The sequence below is a fragment of the Rhipicephalus microplus genome, chromosome 3 (assembly GCF_043290135.1).
Source record: "Rhipicephalus microplus isolate Deutch F79 chromosome 3, USDA_Rmic, whole genome shotgun sequence".
NCBI classification, from domain to species: domain Eukaryota; kingdom Metazoa; phylum Arthropoda; class Arachnida; order Ixodida; family Ixodidae; genus Rhipicephalus; species Rhipicephalus microplus.
Genome location: NC_134702.1, coordinates 145,145,530 through 145,165,048, shown reverse-complemented (window position 1 = coordinate 145,165,048; position 19,519 = coordinate 145,145,530). Strand labels below are relative to the sequence as shown.

At 44.7% G+C, this 19,519-nt stretch overlaps 1 protein-coding gene across 1 annotated transcript in view; it reads right to left on the bottom strand.

Moving 5' to 3' along the window:
- Positions 1 to 3,301: 3,301 nt before the first annotated feature.
- Positions 3,302 to 19,519, bottom strand: part of LOC142802989 (uncharacterized) — a 92,957-nt gene continuing 76,739 nt past the window's right edge. Inside the window, exon 8 of the mRNA XM_075888082.1 lies at positions 3,302 to 7,493. Within this exon, the coding sequence (XP_075744197.1) occupies positions 5,804 to 7,493 (1,690 nt within the window). The 3' untranslated portion in view covers positions 3,302 to 5,803. The remainder of the gene's footprint in view (positions 7,494 to 19,519) is intronic.

Here is a 19,519-nt window from a genome sequence, read left to right as displayed (position 1 = left end):
AGATCTCGCAAAGACACGCCGACGACAGGTCCGTCGATGCGTTTTGCTGGTGTTTTCGGTCTCTCATCATAATAAACTACGTCTACGACGACATGCTGTCTTTTGAGGCATCGTCTTCGGGCTAGAGTGACCAGAGGGCCTGGTGACTTCGTCAGCGGGCGACATGTCGGCATCTGGCTCGTGTCTTCATCGGGCTCGAATCAGTGTTACATCGCTCTAGTGTAAATGCGCACTTGTCAGTGCTTAAGGCACGTTTACACTAGAAACATGACATAACAAGAACTTTCTAGGGGCTGTCCTTAGGCAAGGATTTTACACGTAATGCTGCACCAAAGGCTTGCTTTTTATGGAATTCGTTTCAACTATTTTTCCTGTTGTATTTCACTTGTAGGTGATTCTAATTGGAATTAGTTGAAGCAGGCGTTTAGATTTTAATCTGTCGACTGTCTTTGGGAGTGTCTTCTGTCTTGTCATCGTCCTATGTACACTGCAAAAACACAAACAGTGCGCCGATGGCCTTGTCGTGCTCAGTCTTTTGTTGGCCGATTCAGTAGCCACATTGGAAGCACACGAACGACACCAGCTAAACCTGCACACCTGCATCTCATTTTCAGCCATGCTCCCTGTTTTCCAATTATCCTCTAGGGCTCCGCCGCGAAGCCCCCACCATAATTTATGGTTACGAGGGACCGGAATGACTAGACACAAAAGCGAAGCGATGACTTATGTGGAGTGCACAAGATACCTATTCAGACGCCGCGGAAGCCTCGGAGAGGGCCTTGTTACCTCTCCCAAGATGGCCCTCTTCGTAGTTGATTGCTATGTGGGGTTAAACGTCCCAAATACACTATATGATTATGGGAGACGCCATAGTGGAGGACTCCGGAAATTTTGACCACCTGAGGTTCTTGCCCTCTTCGTGGTCAATTGAAGAAAAGACATGGGGCAAATTTTCGCTCAGTCACAGATCTCCCGAAGACACTCCGACGACAGGTCTGCGGATGCGTTTTGCTGGTGTTTTCTGTCTGTCATGCTACACTACGACGACATGCTGTCTTTTGAGACGTCGTCGACCTAGTATGGCCATGACTACTGGCGACTACGTCAGCGGGTGACTGGTCAGCCGATGGTCGGCGTCTGCCTAGTGTCTTCATTGGGATTATGTCAGTGTCCTATCACTCTAGTTTAAACGGGCCTATAGGAGCGATATTTCCAGACCTCAAAATGTCTACATGTTCGATGGCGGAGAGCTGTACTTGCGGCACTCACGCTCGATGCAAAGTGCGCCTATAAGAAGTCAAAATAAATCACTTGTGCGTCATCAACGATTAGGCCACTTTTTTTTTTCAACGCGCGGCGAGTAAAGCGCGTTTGTTTGATGTACGCGCCTATAAACAGGCAATAAAGCAAAAAAAGAGTAAAGCGCGCCCGATGTGCCTGCCTTGATTGATTTGTGGGGTTTAACGTCCCAAAACCACCATATGATTATGAGAGACGCCGTAGTGGAGGGCTCCGGAAATTTTGACCACCTGGGGTTCTTTAACGTGCACCCAAATCTGAGTACACGGGCCTACAACATTTCCGCCTCCATCGGAAATGCAGCCGCCGCAGCCGGGAATCGAACCCGCGACCTGCGGGTCAGCAGCCGAGTACCTTAGCCACTAGACCACCGCGGCGGGGCCCGATGTGCCTGCCTCGCGCACCCTTTACGGAGAGGCAGAGGGTTAGGATCGCGGCGCCGTCACTCAAAGAAGCGACGAGAGGCATGTACTACATTCCATTCGAAAGCCGCAAGAAGCGAGCGCACAGGTGCCGTCTAGTCCGGCCTTGATGGAGCATACTTCAGAGCAGGAAAAGTAGTTTTGGAGCAGCCTCTAGTATTTTTGAGCTGCAAAAAATCCTAGTTTAGCACAGCTATCAGTGGTTTAGGAGCAGATAACTTTGCCGTACATTAGAGGGCTGTTGAAGCATATCGTAAATATTACTTATGGAACATACTTAAAAAGACAACCAATATGAATTTTATGACGCAAGCAATGGTGGGTTCTCTAAAATGTGTTCCAAAATGAGTTAAAGTTTAATATACCAGTGTTTGTGGCAGAAACCAAACCAATCCAGAATAGTCCAGTGCTACAATTTTGAAGCAACCGCAGTCACATTTATATAACTGTTGCCACTGTTGCTAAATAACCACTAAATAATCGGTTCGAGATAATTGCAATGCTGCTCATTTTTCCATTCCACCGCCTACATGTCTAGATGCGAATAAAAAAATGGCCAAATAAGCTATACGCTTAATGTCCAGTTCTTGTTACACAAAAGATCAGAGCCGTTAATGCTGCACTCTAGCAACACACTGGGATGATAGTATACAGATTATTTTCAGTATCTTTAGGACTTACTAGTTGGTCAAACAGTATACAAGAGCTTGTATTTTCATTCTCTCAGTGTCATTTCGTAGCAATTACAAACAAAATCTACCGTTTTGAGTAGCATTTCTCCTTAGCAGTTTGGACCAATTGGATCAGCATTTTCATCATGGGAGTGTTTATAGTGCAAATCATGTAAGCGAAAAATGTCCCTTCTGGGGTGCCTTAAAATCATGCCATTACTCATTGCAGAACTAGTGGGCATGGCCGGTGTGCGTATGCCAGTAAAACTACCCCTGCAGCGATTCAATACATTGTTTTCTCAAAATCATGCCATTACTCATTGCAGAAGAACTAGTGGGCATGGCCGGTGTGCGTAAGCCGGTAAAACTACCCCTGCAGCAATTCAATACATTGTTTTCTCAAAATCATGCCATTACTCATTGCAGAAGAACTAGTCGGCATGGCCGGTGTGCGTAAACAGGTAAAACTACCTTTGCAGCGATTCAATACATTGTTTAGAACCTCGAGGTAGTTCATGCATGAAGGTTTCCTCTCCATTTTTGGCGTCCCCAGATTGATCATGCATGAGCAAAGAAATTCTGTACAAAATATGAAGTATAGTTTATTGCCTTTATTTCATAAGTGGTAGCGGCACTGGCCATTCCCGATGCCTCGAGATTATGTGTGGTGAGTGGTGTATTCTGCTTCGTCGCCTGCTTTAACACTCCCCATTGCCAAAGAAGTTGTGCATGCAGCTGTGTCTGACCAGTGGTGACAATGAATGACATGTCGGCTATGCCGAAAAGTTTGACAGCGCATCACCACAGACAATATTGAAGCAGTTGTAAGATCAAGAAGCTATGTGGACAAGCACTGCCCAGTGCGATTTTGAAAATTGAGGACAAAAAATCATCAAGCACAAAAAAGTATGCACTAAAATACTGCAAACAGAAACGAGCAGTTTATTTCCACATGACATGTACATCCAAACAATAATGATCTTATATGGCTTGATGCCCACTGAGCTAAGAAGACAAAGAGAAATGAGGAAACATTTTATGATGATAATCTCTGGCAAGTAACAATGAGGACACTATTCACAGAACAAAAATATGCATAAAACTTTAACATTAACAACTACAGGGCTATAGAAAATGAATGAATATAGATGTTTACTGTTTGAAGGCACAACCCTTTGCCACTTGCTGAGCCGAAAGCAAATGGCTCTTGAAAGACGAGCAAAAAAGGAAATGAAATCAAAAACTTCAGAAGGCTGTGGAATACCAAAGCTTTTGGGCAACTTTGCATAGGCTACAAAACCTATTCGTGCTTCACCAGCTAGTGCACATGGCAATGGACATGCGGTCTTCAATTATTTGATGACTCAAGTGGTCGTGATTCTTCAAATGTAGCCAAATTCACTGCATATGCACATCCCATCGCAGTAATTTTTAAGCAAAAAATCACACAGGCTCGCGGGACTCATTGCGTTTCTTCCATTTTCGAACTACGTTAACTGTGCTCGAAAGCAATCACAATACCAACAGAGAGACTGTAAGCATGCCATGAACATCGCTAACCTGGAACTAAAATTATCCCTGCGTACACGACAGTAACAAGGCTAGATTTCTTCTAGCCAAGGCACACAGCCTGTGCGCCCGTTCAGGAAAGAAAAAGGCTTGTAAAATAATTTGATAAGCGCTTGATTTCCAGCAGCATATATTTCAATGTAAAAATTATTTGCCACTTTTCTGCCACTGCATCCATACGACACTTAAAGTGCAATATGTAATTTATTTGCTAACCCAAAAGTGCCTAAATAAAGTGCACATGCTGCAAAATCTTCCAAGGAGCCACGTATATGAAAAGATGTGCAAATCTTTGAAGCATGAAAGCCTGATTAGTAAAGCATAAATTTCGATATAGCCCAATCGAACCTTTGGAAAATTCTGGAAAAAAATATTCATGTCCAAGGCCATTTTGTGCGGCATGTACAGCATTATATACCTCGTTAGTACATCTACAGTACCATGTGCAGGTGACACATCTACTATCAACAACTCCTGAGTGATCTGTGCACAATTCCCTTTGCTTGTGACAACTGTAACTTCTACAGGTAACAAACATTATGTGCTGCAGCCAAATCACTCACCAGTCAATTTACTCAAACAAGGTGACAATAACATTTCGGCACGTTTCCTTTCAACCAGCTTGTCTTCTGCTTTCACAGACCTAAAACGTTTAAGTAATAAAAATGTGGCCGGCAGTCATATCTCCAAGTTCTATGTAGGCATTAACTTTAACACTCAACATCAACTTCTGTACACTATTACAGTACTTCAATAAATGCAACACAAAACTCTTGCACCAAACAAAGCGAAGAAAAGGGTCTTGTATAGGAACACACAAAAATAAATTCAACAACTAGTAAGTTTTGCACTGAGCACATAGATACGATTACACTTTGCACAAGTCTTTTTTTTTAATTGTCAAATGAAGTAACAGAAATGAGTATTATAAAATTCTGGCACAGTGGCCTCTGGGTGCAAATAACTTAAATGCAAAGTATACATTGAGATGAATGGTAGCCTAAATATGCAAATTTCCCATCACTGTTACAAACACACAAATTGCAACAAGTGTTGCAACCTTAGAGGACTTTTCTGAAAATGCAGCTCATCTGCTTCTCTTGAGAAAGCCTTGACCGTAGGTATCACAAACAGACACCCTGTGTAAACATATTGGCCAGAAAAAATGCAATGGCCGCTGCGATTAACTGCCACAGTTAAAGTACGATTAACTACCAGAGTTAAAGTACTGATCACTCATAACTTATTGCACATAATGCCCAACACAAAGCTTTACTGTCACAGAAGGCAGTCACTGTGGCAATATGCCTTGCCCTGAATTCGAAGTTGTCCTGGTACAGGCTGGAGCACTAAGCCTTCCCTTGAGATCTGCTGGCTTGGCAGTCAAAGAGAAGTGTCACCACCATCTTCTGCAAGATGGCTACTGGAAACTTCAGCTTAAGCAGGAGGATCATGAATGGAGGTCGGTGGATGCCATGTTGACTTGCTTCGCTCTCTATAGGCCCTGCCAGGTACACCAGACCCTGCCATTGAGTTAGGACTTTGCTGTGGCGCAGAAACTTCTTGTTGCACTAGTGCTGAAGAGGAAACTTTGGATCGTGCCCCAATGTTCCTTTTTCGCCCTGACACAGATGTATGGGGCACCGGTGTGCATTAGAAATATCACAATGTGCGGTGTACTGTCACAGAAGGCAGTCACTGTGGCAATATGCCTTGCCCTGAATTCGGGAGTTGTCCTGGTACAGGCTGGAGCACTAAGCCTTCCCTTGAGATCTGCTGGCTTGGCAGTCAAAGAAAAGTGCCATCACCATCTTCTGCAAGATGGCTACTGGAAACTTCAGCTTAAGCAGGAGGATCATGAATGGAGGTCGGTGGATGCCATGTTGACGTGCTTCGCTCTCTATAGGTCCTGCCAGGTATACCAGACCCTGCCATTGAGTTAGGACTTTGCTGTGGTGCAGAAACTTGTTGCACTAGGGCTGAAGAGGAAACTTTGGATCGTGCCCCAATGTTCCTTTTTCGCCCTGACACAGATGTATGGGGCACCGGTGTGTGATTAGAAATATCACGATGAGCGGTGTTTCTTTTTGGCTCTGGCAGAAAAACTTGGTGCATGAACACATGGTTTTGTGCCTCCGTGGTCTGCCAAGGATGGGCCTTTGCATCTACTCTGTACTCGTCTAGACTTTGTTCTGCGGCATTCTCTGGCAACCCCGATTTGGGCGCTCCATCCAACTGCCGATTATTCCACCTCTGCAGTGTATTCTGACACGCTGAGTAAGGCTTGGGCTGTTTCGACTGAGCAGTCCATGGTCGCACGAATCCTACAGGGGATTCTGATGAAGTGCTTTCTTCAAAAATGCCTGCACTGCTGTTGTTCCTGTCAACCCTTGCCTGTGCTGAAGAGTCGCATGAGAGCTCTACAGTGGAGTCCTGCAGCGGTCGCTGGTAGGATTGACAGGCTCGAAAGTGCCACTGCTGGGCCTTCTGGGGTGCACTTATTGCAAATGCATGTAAAGCATTATTTATCTGCTGCCGCAAGAGCAGTTCTCTTTGAGACAGCTGCCTTTGTTTCAGTGCCTCAGAGTGTCCTGGCTGCTGGACAGGAGCTGCTTTTCCAGCTTTTACTTTGTTCACGATCTGGTCGAGATAACTTTGCATCTGTAGCCGGTCTAGTACTTCTTTTTCTACTTCAATCAATGCAGTGTCCATGGGGACAGCTCGGAAACCATAACTTGCCGACGGTGAAGGTAGAAAACTTGATGCATTAGTATTAGCTGCATACTGTTGTCCTCGCTCATGCTGCTGCAGCAAACATGGCTCACGCTCTTGGAGTTGTGTGTGTGCATTGCTAGATCCTTGCAGTAAATCTGACTGTGGTGAGAAACTCTGTGCATGAGCAGGTCTTGAAGCATCACCCGATAGCACTGTTCTTCTAACCCAACCGGGAGGCACATGATATTGCTCAGCAGTGCTGTACGGAGGTCCTGCCGAGCCTTGCAAGTTTCTTGGAAAAGTATGGGCATTCGCACTCATCCAAGCAATCTGCTTTGCAAGCTCTTCACGCTGCCTTGAACTCATGACACTTTGCTGTACGGAAGCCATTTCATTCTGCCCAGTGTGCTGTGGCCCAGTTGAGATGAGTTGTGAAGGGTCCTTCAGCTCCACATTTACTTGGCGGCCCTGTTGAGGCTTGCCAGCAGCTGAATATGCCAGCTGTCCTTGCCTAGAGCTTTGACTTGAAAGAACGCCTTGTAGAATGGCTTGCTGGCTGCTCACTTTGGCAACTTTCCTCTTTGGTGCCTGGGTGCTGTGCTGGGCTGTGCTGCAAGTGTCACTCACATTTCCTCTTGAACGACACCCTAATGGGCTTCGAAGTGCACTCCTGTCTGGCTGCTGTCTGCCTTGCATACTTAGGTCCAGTTCCATTCCAGCGTCAAGCACTGAATGCTGGTTCACACTAGGTGCCATTTTTGGTCCCTGATCCCACCTCTGCTGTCTACATTCAACAGCCTTTTCCGTGAATGGGAGTCTGAAACAGAGCATGAAAAAAAAAACGTAAATATGGATACTTATCACTTAAGCCACACAAAGAGTCGGTAGAGTGAAAAACCTGCAGCCTGCCATGATACACAACTAATCAACGAAACAGCACATGCCAATGCTATAAGCCCACACTCTGTGCCAGAGGACCTCTAACGTGCTCATACATTATTCGGACATGTCATAGGAGTGAGGTGCACTAAACAGGTGGTAATTTTGAATATTTATCAAATGTTGCAATTGTAATACATTTGTATTCGAGCCGAAGACCACATATTCAAATGTTTCAAATATTCTATCTTTGCTAATGTCCAGTTGCATATGTTATTGTAAAGAACTTCTGATTTAGTACCTTTATAAGGATACTAAACCAAATAAATGACCTGGTTTACATTAAGAACTCTAATACCATGTGTTTCACTATTGTAAGTTCATAAATACCAGATGAAATGCTTCATTTTTTAATTTTCAGTTTCAAATAGTGCGCTGTACTGTATGCGCTTGATGTCAAAAAGGTTGAAAATTATTTTTCGTATTTTCATGACATTCGCCGATAAAATTTTCAGAAGCTTCGTATGCTAGGTCGCTGGTACCCACAGATCACAACGTACTTCCCTTTTTTTCATCTAGGAGCTACATAGGGCCCGATAGACTCCTTGAAAATCGATGACGTCACGTGTTTGGTACAGTATTCTCAAAGTAGCAGCTCCACTCTAGTTTTCTTTTTAGCTCCACTCTCATCTTTTTGCGCATTTGCTCGCTTACCAAGCATCGTGCAGTGGTAAGAGTTTTGTTTTCGAAATTGTGACATTGTGCCTTAGCATTACAAGAAAAATGGTTTTCCTCTTTAGTGTCCCTTTAAGATAAGTGCATCAACAGTTGACCATGCAATGATTACTGCAACTTCGGCGCAAATGTCATGATCCCTACACATAAATACACGGGAGCGTGACGACTTCTACCGATGAACGTGCCGGCACATACGTAATCATGACTAGAGGCCAGATGTTTAGGCACTAAAAAAGCGTGTTTTAGGCGCTAAAGACAGGTAGACAGGTAGAAGACAGGTTTTAGGCCTTCAGTATCATAAATATAGGCACAATCAAGTTATACAAAAATTGAAATATTTTAAAACAAAGACTGGTCATTTCTATTTACAATAAGAAGCAAAAAAATGGTATTGCTTAAGGTACCACAAAGGCACTAACGGTTGAACATAGGCATGCATTTCCCACGCGATTTGCACATTACGGATTTTAATTTTATTGTCCAGCATTTTGAGTCGTGTCCACCATCCAATCCCCACTGTACTGGGTTTCTTTTCCTTCGTCCTGGCTGGGAAAGGCAGAGCAGGAGTAAACAACCAGACCACTGATACCCCAGAAGAGAGGGATGCCAGGTTTAATCACGTGAATTCTCTGCTGTCGGTGAACAACTTAGAGGGCTCCTCACTAGGTATGGGCATTTGAAGCTGACAAGTGTAATGAATGTACTGGGCACTCGGGATCATGCCTGTTAAATTTTGGAATGCTAGGTGTCACAGAAATACGCAAAATTTGTACTGAATGCCACTTCACCTTCTCGCGGGCATGCGTTTCAAGATGGAGGGAGGGACGTAGAGCAAAGAATGATCCTGACATTACGTCGCTCCTTTACGTTGACATTGGTGCTCTGATGTCACTCACCATACAATCTTCATCAGATGTTGGTTAAATGCTGGCTATATCTAAAAAAAGATGAAAAATGTCCCACTTCCCGATTATATCTTGCATACTAAAAAGCTACTACACTAAGAGCGTTGAACGTGAATTATTCTAGTTGGCATGTGTGATTTGTGTATTCTGTTGTGTAGCATAAATCAGGAGTACTTTGGTTTGAGCTAGCTGCTTCCTACCATTTTGAAAGAGAAGCGCAAAGACAAAGGGAAAAGAAATACAGCGTTCTTTCTCTCTATGTCTTTCTTTTTCCCGAATCCTTGCGCTGCCTTTTCAAAATGAGTATAATGATTTAGAGCTGTGAAAAATTTTAAAACGTGCGAACAGAATGCCAGCTTGTTATTTTTATTTTCAGAGGCTAATCGGTTCTCATTTCACATCCGCCTCGGTGGACCAGTGGCTATAGGGTGCTCCTCTGATGACCCAAATATTGCAGGCTGCATTCCGACCACACATACCACCACTACTACTTCAAGTATTATATGCTACCGCTGCTACTACCACATTTCTCTTGCGTTTGTCTTCTCGTCATTCCTGCATCGTGCCTTTGCCAACCCTGACAGCACTTTGCTTGTGTTTTGTGCGTCGTCTCTGACAGCAGTTTCAGCAGAGCAACGTCGTGTATCGCGGTTACAATACATGATGCGTCCCAGCCTCTCCAAAAGTACGACCACTGTCAGATCTATCCCACAGAAACGGGTAACACACAACAGAGACCGCTGAAGTGGCACAACATCGATGGCGCGCGTGCTCTAGTAGGCTGGGGCACGTCATGTGCGCATGACCTTGCTTGCACATGTTCTTGGTGTGTTTGCATCATGTGAAACTCCAGCCCTGATACCGAAGATAGCAAGGAAGGGATTAGGCTCGCGGTGGCTACATGGGGCAAGAGCAAAGAAATTCAAGCTTGCCTCTTTGCATCATGGTTTTGTGGCTAGTAACGAATCAATTTGAAAAATCAGTGGTAGAAAGCTTTTCATTGGACACGCAAGAAGTTCTAGTGTCTAACTACAACTTATGTCCCCTAGAGAGATTGCTTAAAGAAGTAAATTACAAGTAAAACAAAAGCCGCACGCAAATCACAAAGAAGTAAATTACAAGTAAAACAAAAGCCGCACGCAAATCACAATTTTTATGCAAAAGCGCTGCAGCAGATGGGTTGAATTGAATTGTTTATTTTTTTGGCAACAAAAGAGGCTGCCTTGCGCAACCTCTTTCGGCAACATTTAAAGTTGCCTGACTAGGCCCCTAGCCCCAAGCAGCACAATCACACAAGCAGCAGTTTAATACAAAATGCAAATAGCTTAGAAACCAATTGAAAAACCTTCTACAATTGTATGTTCAACCATACAACACTATCAGGCAAACCATACACAGTTTGTATTCATTTCTGGAATCTGTAGTCAAACTTTGTAAGCATAAATCTGTGTAATAAAATAACTTTTGTTACACACCAAAAAAAAGTTTTTTAACACGAAAGCATTTTTACAAAAAAACACAAAAACACATTCGCACACAATAATAGAACTACAAAAGAGAAGACAGAAGAACATGACATTATTGCTCGAGTAGAAGCTGTTTTAACTTTTTTCCGGAAGACTAGCAAAGAAGAGCAGCTGTGCATCACATCAAGTAGAGAAGGGTACATAAGAGTTGGTATCTGCCATTGGAGCAGTTGTATGCCATATCCTGTCCTAGTCTGAATTTTTTTAAATGCAGTGTGAGACTATAATCAGGATCAGCATTAGTGTATAAAGATAAAGCATTAGTGTATAATGATAAAAATATTTCTGGGTCCTACTTCAAGTTCAGGAAGGCAGTTTACGCTAGGCATTGATTATATATGTCCTTAATAGTCAATATGTAGCTATATTTAAAATAGGAAGAAAAATGTTGTCGGCTTTATAAGTTGTGAATGAATCGTAAACCACGTTCTTGCATTAAATAAAGAACATGAATGTTTGTTTTTGACGTAGCGCCCCAAACTAGTATACAATACTGTAGCCTTGTGTGAACAGTACAAAGGAAAGTTTTCGTTTTATGTTTTTGGGTAACAACATACGAAGTTTGTTTAGGGCGCCAATTGTTTGGGCTATACTACGTTTTACATAATTTACATGATACGTCCACCAAAGGGATTCGTGGAAATGGACACCAAGAAACTTACATTCTGAAACTTGTTGTAACACTTATGACTCGAACGATATAGCATCTTGACATTCGACCGGTTTATTTATAGCAGAAAAAATAATATACTTAGTTTTTTGTGTATCTAAAAGTAGCTGATTTGCACTTAACCACTGCGATAAATTTTGGAGGTAAATATTAGCATCACGTAGGATGACTATTAGATCTCTTGAAGAGAAAAACGCATTACAATGTCAAATAAAACACGCCTTCATTGATACGGCACACTTGTTAACTTTATAGGCCATTTAATTCAGTCTTGAAACTAACAAAGAACGAAGTGTATAAAAATTAGATCTGATACCACAATCTTCAATTTTAATACAATTACCATTGCGCAAAGAGGACTGTTTTAGGTACAATCATTTTCTAATGCGAGTTTTACCATAAAATGTTAGACATAGGAGCTTTAACTGCAGATTAATTGGACGTGATGATAGCACTTCCCTTCCTAGTTTATTTTTCATATTTGGTACAGCTGTCATTTTTTGACTAATGCCTTACGTCAAACTTTGCAGCCCGGTTCTGTACTTTATCATCTTTGTCACTTAAAGACATGTACCAAGGGATCTCATACAGCACAAGCGTATTCAGTCATAGGGTGAATGTATGCCAAATACACCGTTGATTGTCCACATGCCGGCGCCTGCCTCAGGCTCCGTTGTATAAAGTAAATGTCGACTTTTGTACATGAATAAAGGTTTCAACTGACGCTCGAAAACAAAATTTGGGAATAAATAGCGCTCATATAGGTGCTTATTTGAAATAGAGGCATTTATACGCACTTATAGGCATTTAGGCATGAAAATCTAAAATAGTCATTCATAGGCACCATAAAAACACCACAAAAGCCGTTCTTAACCTCTAATTCATGCTCATATATCAAAACGGCATTATAAGGACGCAAGGAAGAAAATAGGCATTTGCCTATGATCCAGTCTCTAATCATGACATATCTACTAATGATAGACATATTAAAAAATCGAAGCCATGAAGTGCCTCCTTTGCAGTATGTGTGGCTTGGTGGTTCATCACTGTTTCCGCTCGTGTAAACGTACTTTAAGTGTACCGAACCCACTGTTCACCGGCGCGCCTTTGTGCGCGAAAATGCTTCAATAAAGTGTGTATCACTTATGGAAATCAAGGCAACTCACCGCCACTGCATTGGCCCAACAAAATACTCATAGTACCTATGCCCGATCTAGGGCTGATCAAGCTCTCCAAAAAAATGTTACTGCACGAGGGAAAATGCACGCGTATGTTACAACGGATGGCCCTGATGGAGTGAGCTTGGGCGACAGGCATTGCAAGCAACTAGCTAGGCACGCTCAGCTTGACAATGCAGCAGGTAATGTGTATCTTTTGTAGCTGTGCCATTTTTCGCTAAGTGATTGTCGCAAGAACTTAGTTGCATGCACCGACGAAAGCCCGACAAGTCGTCTGTCAGCTGTGCAACCTTGTCAGTAAAGTGAGCATAGTTAAAAAATGATTTGATGGTTGCGCACAATTGCCAACTATGCACATGTAAGGTGAGAAAAATTTGAGGCACTCGCTACATGCTTATGCCGCGTTCCCAACAGCACCTTTGGAAATTTGTAATACGTGCATCAAACTCTCAAGGCAGTATCTCGTGCAATCAATCCTCTGTAACTATGTTTCAGCAACCTCGCTGTTTTTGCCAACGTCAGTTTAGCGTCATCAGCAGCCTATGCATCAAAGGTGGTCACATTGCAGCAAAATAGTGCCCTTGCCAGTGGCAGTTGTGGCTCAATTTAAAAAAGAAAGGCCTACTAGGGGTGTCTTATTGTCGCATAAAGTAATCATCCATCTTGCAGGCCTTCCTTGTGTTATTACCTTGCGCCCAGTACGGCCTGATCATTATTGCAAGTCCATCAGCGTGACAGAGCACTTTTGATTGTAAAATGGCAAGCGCGTATATGTACCGTAAAAACCGGAATATAAATCGAATTTGCGTTCGATGCAATGAAAACACAATGAAAAGTTGACCCTCGTCTTGTGTACCGGTCATTGGCAGAAGAAAATGTGAAAGTATAACAAGAATGGGCAGCTGACGTTGAAAGCCTCTATCTATTGCCATCATGAGCATAAGCAGCCGAGTCATTGGACAAGGCTAGGCAAGGCCTGCAGTGTTCTAGCAACGCCATTTTGCCTCGGTTATCTGCTGTAAGTCTGCGGTTTTTCTATTTCTTTCAGAAATGAGTAGCAGTCGACGAAAGTTCATGGATAGGCTTTTAAGAAAAAAGTTAACGAGTGTGCTGAAGCACAATGCAACCTGGCGGCAAAACTAGAATTCAGTGCATCTGAGAAAAGCGTTTGATACTGGAGGAGCCACAAGCAGTACAACACATTCAGCAGCAACCAAAAAACAAACAACATTTCGTGTACAGAATGCTGTGCACCCCAAACTAGAAATGCTACTCGCTGAATTCGTTCGGGAGCTGCGTGTAAGGTCGCTACCCGTAACAGCATAACGTATCCGCCTGAAAGCTCTCGAGATAGTGCGCGACTCTGGGCTCACGAAGAGTAACTCAAGGGATCGCCATCGTGGGTGCACCTATTTATGAAACGGAAAGGCATTGCACTGAGGCAGCGTACTTTCGTCTTCCCACAAATGCTGCATCAGTTATGCACCGAATAAAACAGAGGACGATGCACTCTTGGACGTTACTTGTGGAAAACAGACGTCGTTGGACTGAAGTTCGGACAAGTCTGAGTGACAGCTCTTTGTAGTCTTCTGGTGTTTAACTACGTAATATTAGTGCCCAAATAAGAAGAAATGTTACTCCGGTGCAGCTGGTTGTTCGCGTATTTACAAAGTTAGGAATGTACCACGATACTCTGCGATTTTTAAAAAGTTATTTTTCAGAGTTCAAAGTTTGAGGGGTCAACCTATATTGCGGTCCTATCTATATCTCCGTTTTTACGGTAGCTATTGAGCAAGGGAACAAAAGCAAGCCACATAAGGAGCCTTAATGTGTAGATGAAAGATCAGTGAAGTATGCCTGTTGGCCTCAGTGACCAAGGGAGAACAGGGAGGGATAAAATCTGGAGTCGTACATGACAAACCTGGTAGTGTGAAAACCTTGGTCAATTGACCACCTAGAGTGTTTTAATAATAGCTTTGAGTGCACAGCCATCAGCTGTGACATTTCGCCTCATTGGAATGTGGATGCCGAATCAAACCAGTCGTTTCATACTGAATGGTCATCATGGCATGCAGGTACAAACGGTTTTTGTTTTGTAACACATTGCTCCCACATAAAAAAATGTTTAACATGTGAATCGAACCTTAAAGTATCTCAGTCCCAAGCTCAACTATTCAACACAGTCAGAAGCTTCCTAGAAAGTAGAGATAGTGGCATTTTTTCAGAGCAGTAACAGACCAGAATCGCTAACATATGTACTGTTTTTCAACATAAATATATGGTAAATAAAAATTGTTGGTGAAAAAAAGTTCTATCTTTTGATTATTCGATATGCAATTCATTATTGGAGCTATGCATTTGCAATTAATTTGTATTAAAAAATTTGATAATTTGCACACCCCTACAACAGTTGAACCTGCTTATAATGAGCCTCCATTTCACGAATTCCTCAGTATAGTGAAGTTTTCCTATTCCCCACCGTTACCCCATAAAAGCGCACGTATTTCCGACTTCTGTGCATTAAAGTAACAGTGGGAGACATCTTTGATATAACAAATTTTTGCAATAGACAATCTGGGAATTTAGCCCCAGAATTTGCCATTTGGACATGACCATGCAACTTCCACGATTGCCTCACCACCGACAAAGTGCAGAACGGTGGCGGCATGCTCATAGCCCCGGCGATTTCAGGAGAGAGAGAGAGCACTTGTTATTGCGCAAGATGCGGGCAGGCTGGCTTGCGCTTCACGAGCCAGTGCAGCCGTTACTCTTTTCGCCACAGGCGCATGCACAGATGTGCCCTCTCCCTCCCTCTATTGGTATGCACGAGTGACGCAGACGAAAAGTGTTGAGAGTCTCGATACCAACTAGCTTTATTGTTCGTTCAACTCTGAGATCCATTTCCCTTTCCTCTCTCACTATGTGTCTTTGTTGACAGCTCTGTCAGCAGTGTTGGCAGTGCTGCGGCGTGGTGCCTTAGTTCACAAAAGTACTCCCCCCTTAGTGAGAAAAAAAAAGTTAAATGCAAGGTCGGTCACTGGCTACAGGTCACCGAGATCTGGTGCCCCAGCCCGTTTTTCACTGTGTGTGTGTGATAATACTTAGTCTCTTGGGGAATTACTGTATCTGTCGCTCCGGTTGGTGCGGGATGTGGCATTGTTCTGCAGGTTTCAGGTGGACAGGCGGAGATTGCTGTTGTGGACCAGTTGGCTTCCATGTGCGCTTGGCTGGCTTAAGCTGGTCCAGTGACAACTTTTTGCAGCAGCGCATTTTGCTGATAATCGTCCTCTTTTCATGGCGGTGTGACCCAACTTTCACCGTGATGTAACGTAGGTGTGATAAATGGCTACCAGCAGGAATGTGGGCTTGTTGTCAGTCAGGCACAAAAAACTCACCAGGCAGAAAGAGAGTTGTGCCGTAGACATGTTCTGCAGCACTGCATCCGACATCTGCCTTGAACGCAGTGCATATGCCCCACAGTACAATGGGCAGTGCTTCAATCCTACAGTGTTCTTTGCTTGCCATCAGTGCGGCTTTCAACTGCCGGTGGAATAGCTCAATTCTGTTACTCATCGCATGGTAGGTCATTGTTTCGATCCGCAATGTACTGATGAGCTTGCTCAGACTGGTGAATAATGCGGACTCAAATTGGTTTGCTTTGTAAGTTATGATGGATGACAGCACACCGAAGTGAGAGCCCTAACAAAAACATGATAGGCTAACGAAAGCATGTGCAACCGTTTCAAATGCGATTTAAAAAAATGGGAAAAGCCTCGACATAAAGTGTGAAATGATCCACAGAGGTTAAGGGGAGACCCGGGTATGGGAGGCCGAAAATTTTCCGAAAAACCGATTTTTTGAAGCTTTTTTTTTTTCATAATCATTAAGGTCTAAGGAAGCTGTTCCTAAAATATTATTGCCCTGTAATGCGTATTTGTCGAGTTATTGGGTCGCAAAGGCAGTTTGATGACCATTTTCGCTTCCAAAACCACCTCAAAAACGGTCATATTCAACGCCGCAGCGCGCGAGAACCGCACCAAGTAGCATGGCCATTTTGGTCTCATTTTAAAGACGCATTTTTCTATTATCATTTCCTAGCAGAAGAACGTTTTTCATCTAGCAACAATGCAGCTATCGCGCATAAAGAAAAACTGAATACTCGCATGTTGGGCTCGAACTTCGTGCGTTCGCCGAATACCTTATGTTACCCACCCCGCGGCCGGCGACCCCTTGCCAACAAGAAAGCAGGGCCACCGGAATGCGGGACGGGACGATGACTGTCTGCTGGCCACAAAGGACGCGACAACTCCCGTGCCCCAAGGGGTTCAATTATGGCGCCTTACAGGAGACCAAGCCAGGCTGCAGGTGGCCGGTACACGTGGAAGGTACACGTAGAAGGTACATGTACGCGTCCGCCGGACAATCGGAATCAGCGGAGGCGACGGCATTGGCGCACGGGCCAATTGTATTGATGGCCTGTCAGCCCGGCATCGCGGGAACTTACTCGGAGGCGCTTTTCCACGACCCGGCAAAGCCCGTCGTCGACCATTCCGGGAACCGGTGTGAAAGAAACCTGAGCGACGGCGGAGAACCGATGAGTGGGCAAGAGGCGGTGGGTCTTCGAGGTTGTGGCGAGGAGAGACACATCCGTGCGTTCCGATTGGACTGTAAGAGTGGTGCGTTACGATTGGACTGTAAGAGTGGTTGAATGCGGAGACAAAGGATAAAACCAGGGGTGCAGGGACAGTGAGGGGAGAGAAGAGAAAGGAATAAACGTCTCTTTATCCAGATGATGTCGGAGCGGTCCTTTCCTCAAGGTGCCAGCAGATGAAAAGTTCTCGTCTTCAGCTTCCTTGGCGGCAGCAGCAAATGTCGCGCAACGAGCGAGAGGCGAGTGGAAAGAACCAAACGGAACGTAACTCTCGCACATCCTTGATGCGTTTTTGTCACGTGGGGCAGTTCCCGGTTTCCTATTGGACGCGAAAGGATTCGTCTGCTAGACAGCGGCATGCAAGCCGCCATTTTGCGTAGAAGCCTAACAACGGCAGTGCATTCGGTGCAATGGCAGGAAGTTCCGGAGTGCTCATGCGTTCGGAAAAAAGGCGAAAACGGCGTCCGAGCGCCCGCACCTTATCACCAGCAAGACCTTCTGCCGCCGAGAACTCGGAAGAAGCAGGCTGTGGCAGCGCTATCACCGTCGCGGCACCCGCGATAGCCGCGTCCAAAGATCACACGAGAGCTGTGCGCGTCGACACTCCCCTGGTTTCCGACGCTGAAAAAGTGGCCATCGAGTGTCGTGCGAGCGATGTTCTGCAAGATCTTTCATCGAAGTCTGCCACAAAACGCAAGCGGTCTTTTTTTTCGAGACTCGGATGGAGCCGCAACGCCTAGTACACCATTCACGGTCATTAGCTTAGAGTTGGTCAACGAACTTCTTCAGTGTATGAAGTGCGGTGTGTGTGGCGGGCCTGGCAGAATCTCCAAGGAAGACCGCGAATATGGCATAGCCGCGAAACTTGTTCTCACATGTGACGTGTGCGGTAAACTGAGTACCGTATGGAGCTTGCCGAGAGCAGGGGGAAACGCAGCGCACGGCCCCTTCGAAATTAACGTGCTCGCGGTTCGCGCGGCAACGTGCACAGGAAACGGGCAAACTGCGCTCAACAATATTTTTTCCGCCCTAAATATTTCACACCAAGACATACCAGGATTATGTGAAATTGAAAATGAACCCTGCCGCGCGGAAGGCTGCCGCGCGCGTTATTGACGACTGTGCGAGCACCATGAAAACGGTGTGTTCCGAACTCAACTATGGAAATCCTGGAAATATCGCCGTTTCCTTTGATGGGACTTGGCTGACCAGGGGCCACTCATCCCATATTTGTGTAGAGACCGTGATTGAACTATTCACGGGTTATGTGCTCGACTTCGTCGTCCTATAGAACTTTTGTTTGGACTGCCAGCTAAGGCCGAAGAAGGACAACCCAAGTTGACAAAAGAATACCTCCAGTAAGCCAGGGCAAATGGAGGTGGAAGCAGCACAAATTTTATTTGGCTGCTTATTGGAGAAACATGGGCTCCGCTACACAACGATGTTGTGTGATGGAGACAGCCGGGCCTTCAACAGTCTGCAGGAGGCACAGATATATGGCTTTGTGCCAATAGAAAAAGAGGACTGTGTCAACCATGTGCATAAGCGCATGGGCACAGCACTTCGAAACCTCCTGCAAAAACAAAGAGCCGAAGAAAAGCCAAGCCTTGGCGGCAAGGGCAAACTGACAGGCGAGCTGGTCACAAAGCTCAAGTCATTATGGATGGGCTTTACAAAGCAACCAAGGAAGCATTGAGGCCATGAATAATGCTGTCTGGGAAACCTTTCATCACGTAGCATCTACTGCTGCAAGCCTTCAGCACTCTCACTGCCCAACTGGTGAAGAGTCATGGTGCAAGTACAACAAGGCTGTTGCCAAGCAGGAGACTCCTCCGAATCATCGCTACAACTTGCCGGAGTATGTGGTTGATGCCTTGCGGCCTATTTACACGCGCCTCTCTGACAAGAAATCGCTGGAGCATTGTCAGCTAGGCAAAACACAGAACCCAAACGAGAGCCTGTACTCCGTCATCTGGTCGCTCGTGTCCAAAAACAAACACTCGTCGCTTTTCACCGTTGAAGCTGCTGTGGCCGAAGCTGTCGCAAGGTTCAATGCTGGCAAAGGGAGAGCAGATGCCGCCATATTGAAGGAGCTGCACCTGCAGCAGATTGTTGTGGCCACTGAAAGATGCTCAGAAAAGGACAGTCGCCGACTAGTGGCATCGGAGAAGAAGCATGAGCATACTGAAAACTTCAAGCATGCCATGAAAAGAAAGCGCACCAAGGAGAATGATGATGACTACATTCCTGGTGGCTTCTAACATGGTTAATACACCGATTCACACCTTTTCTTGTT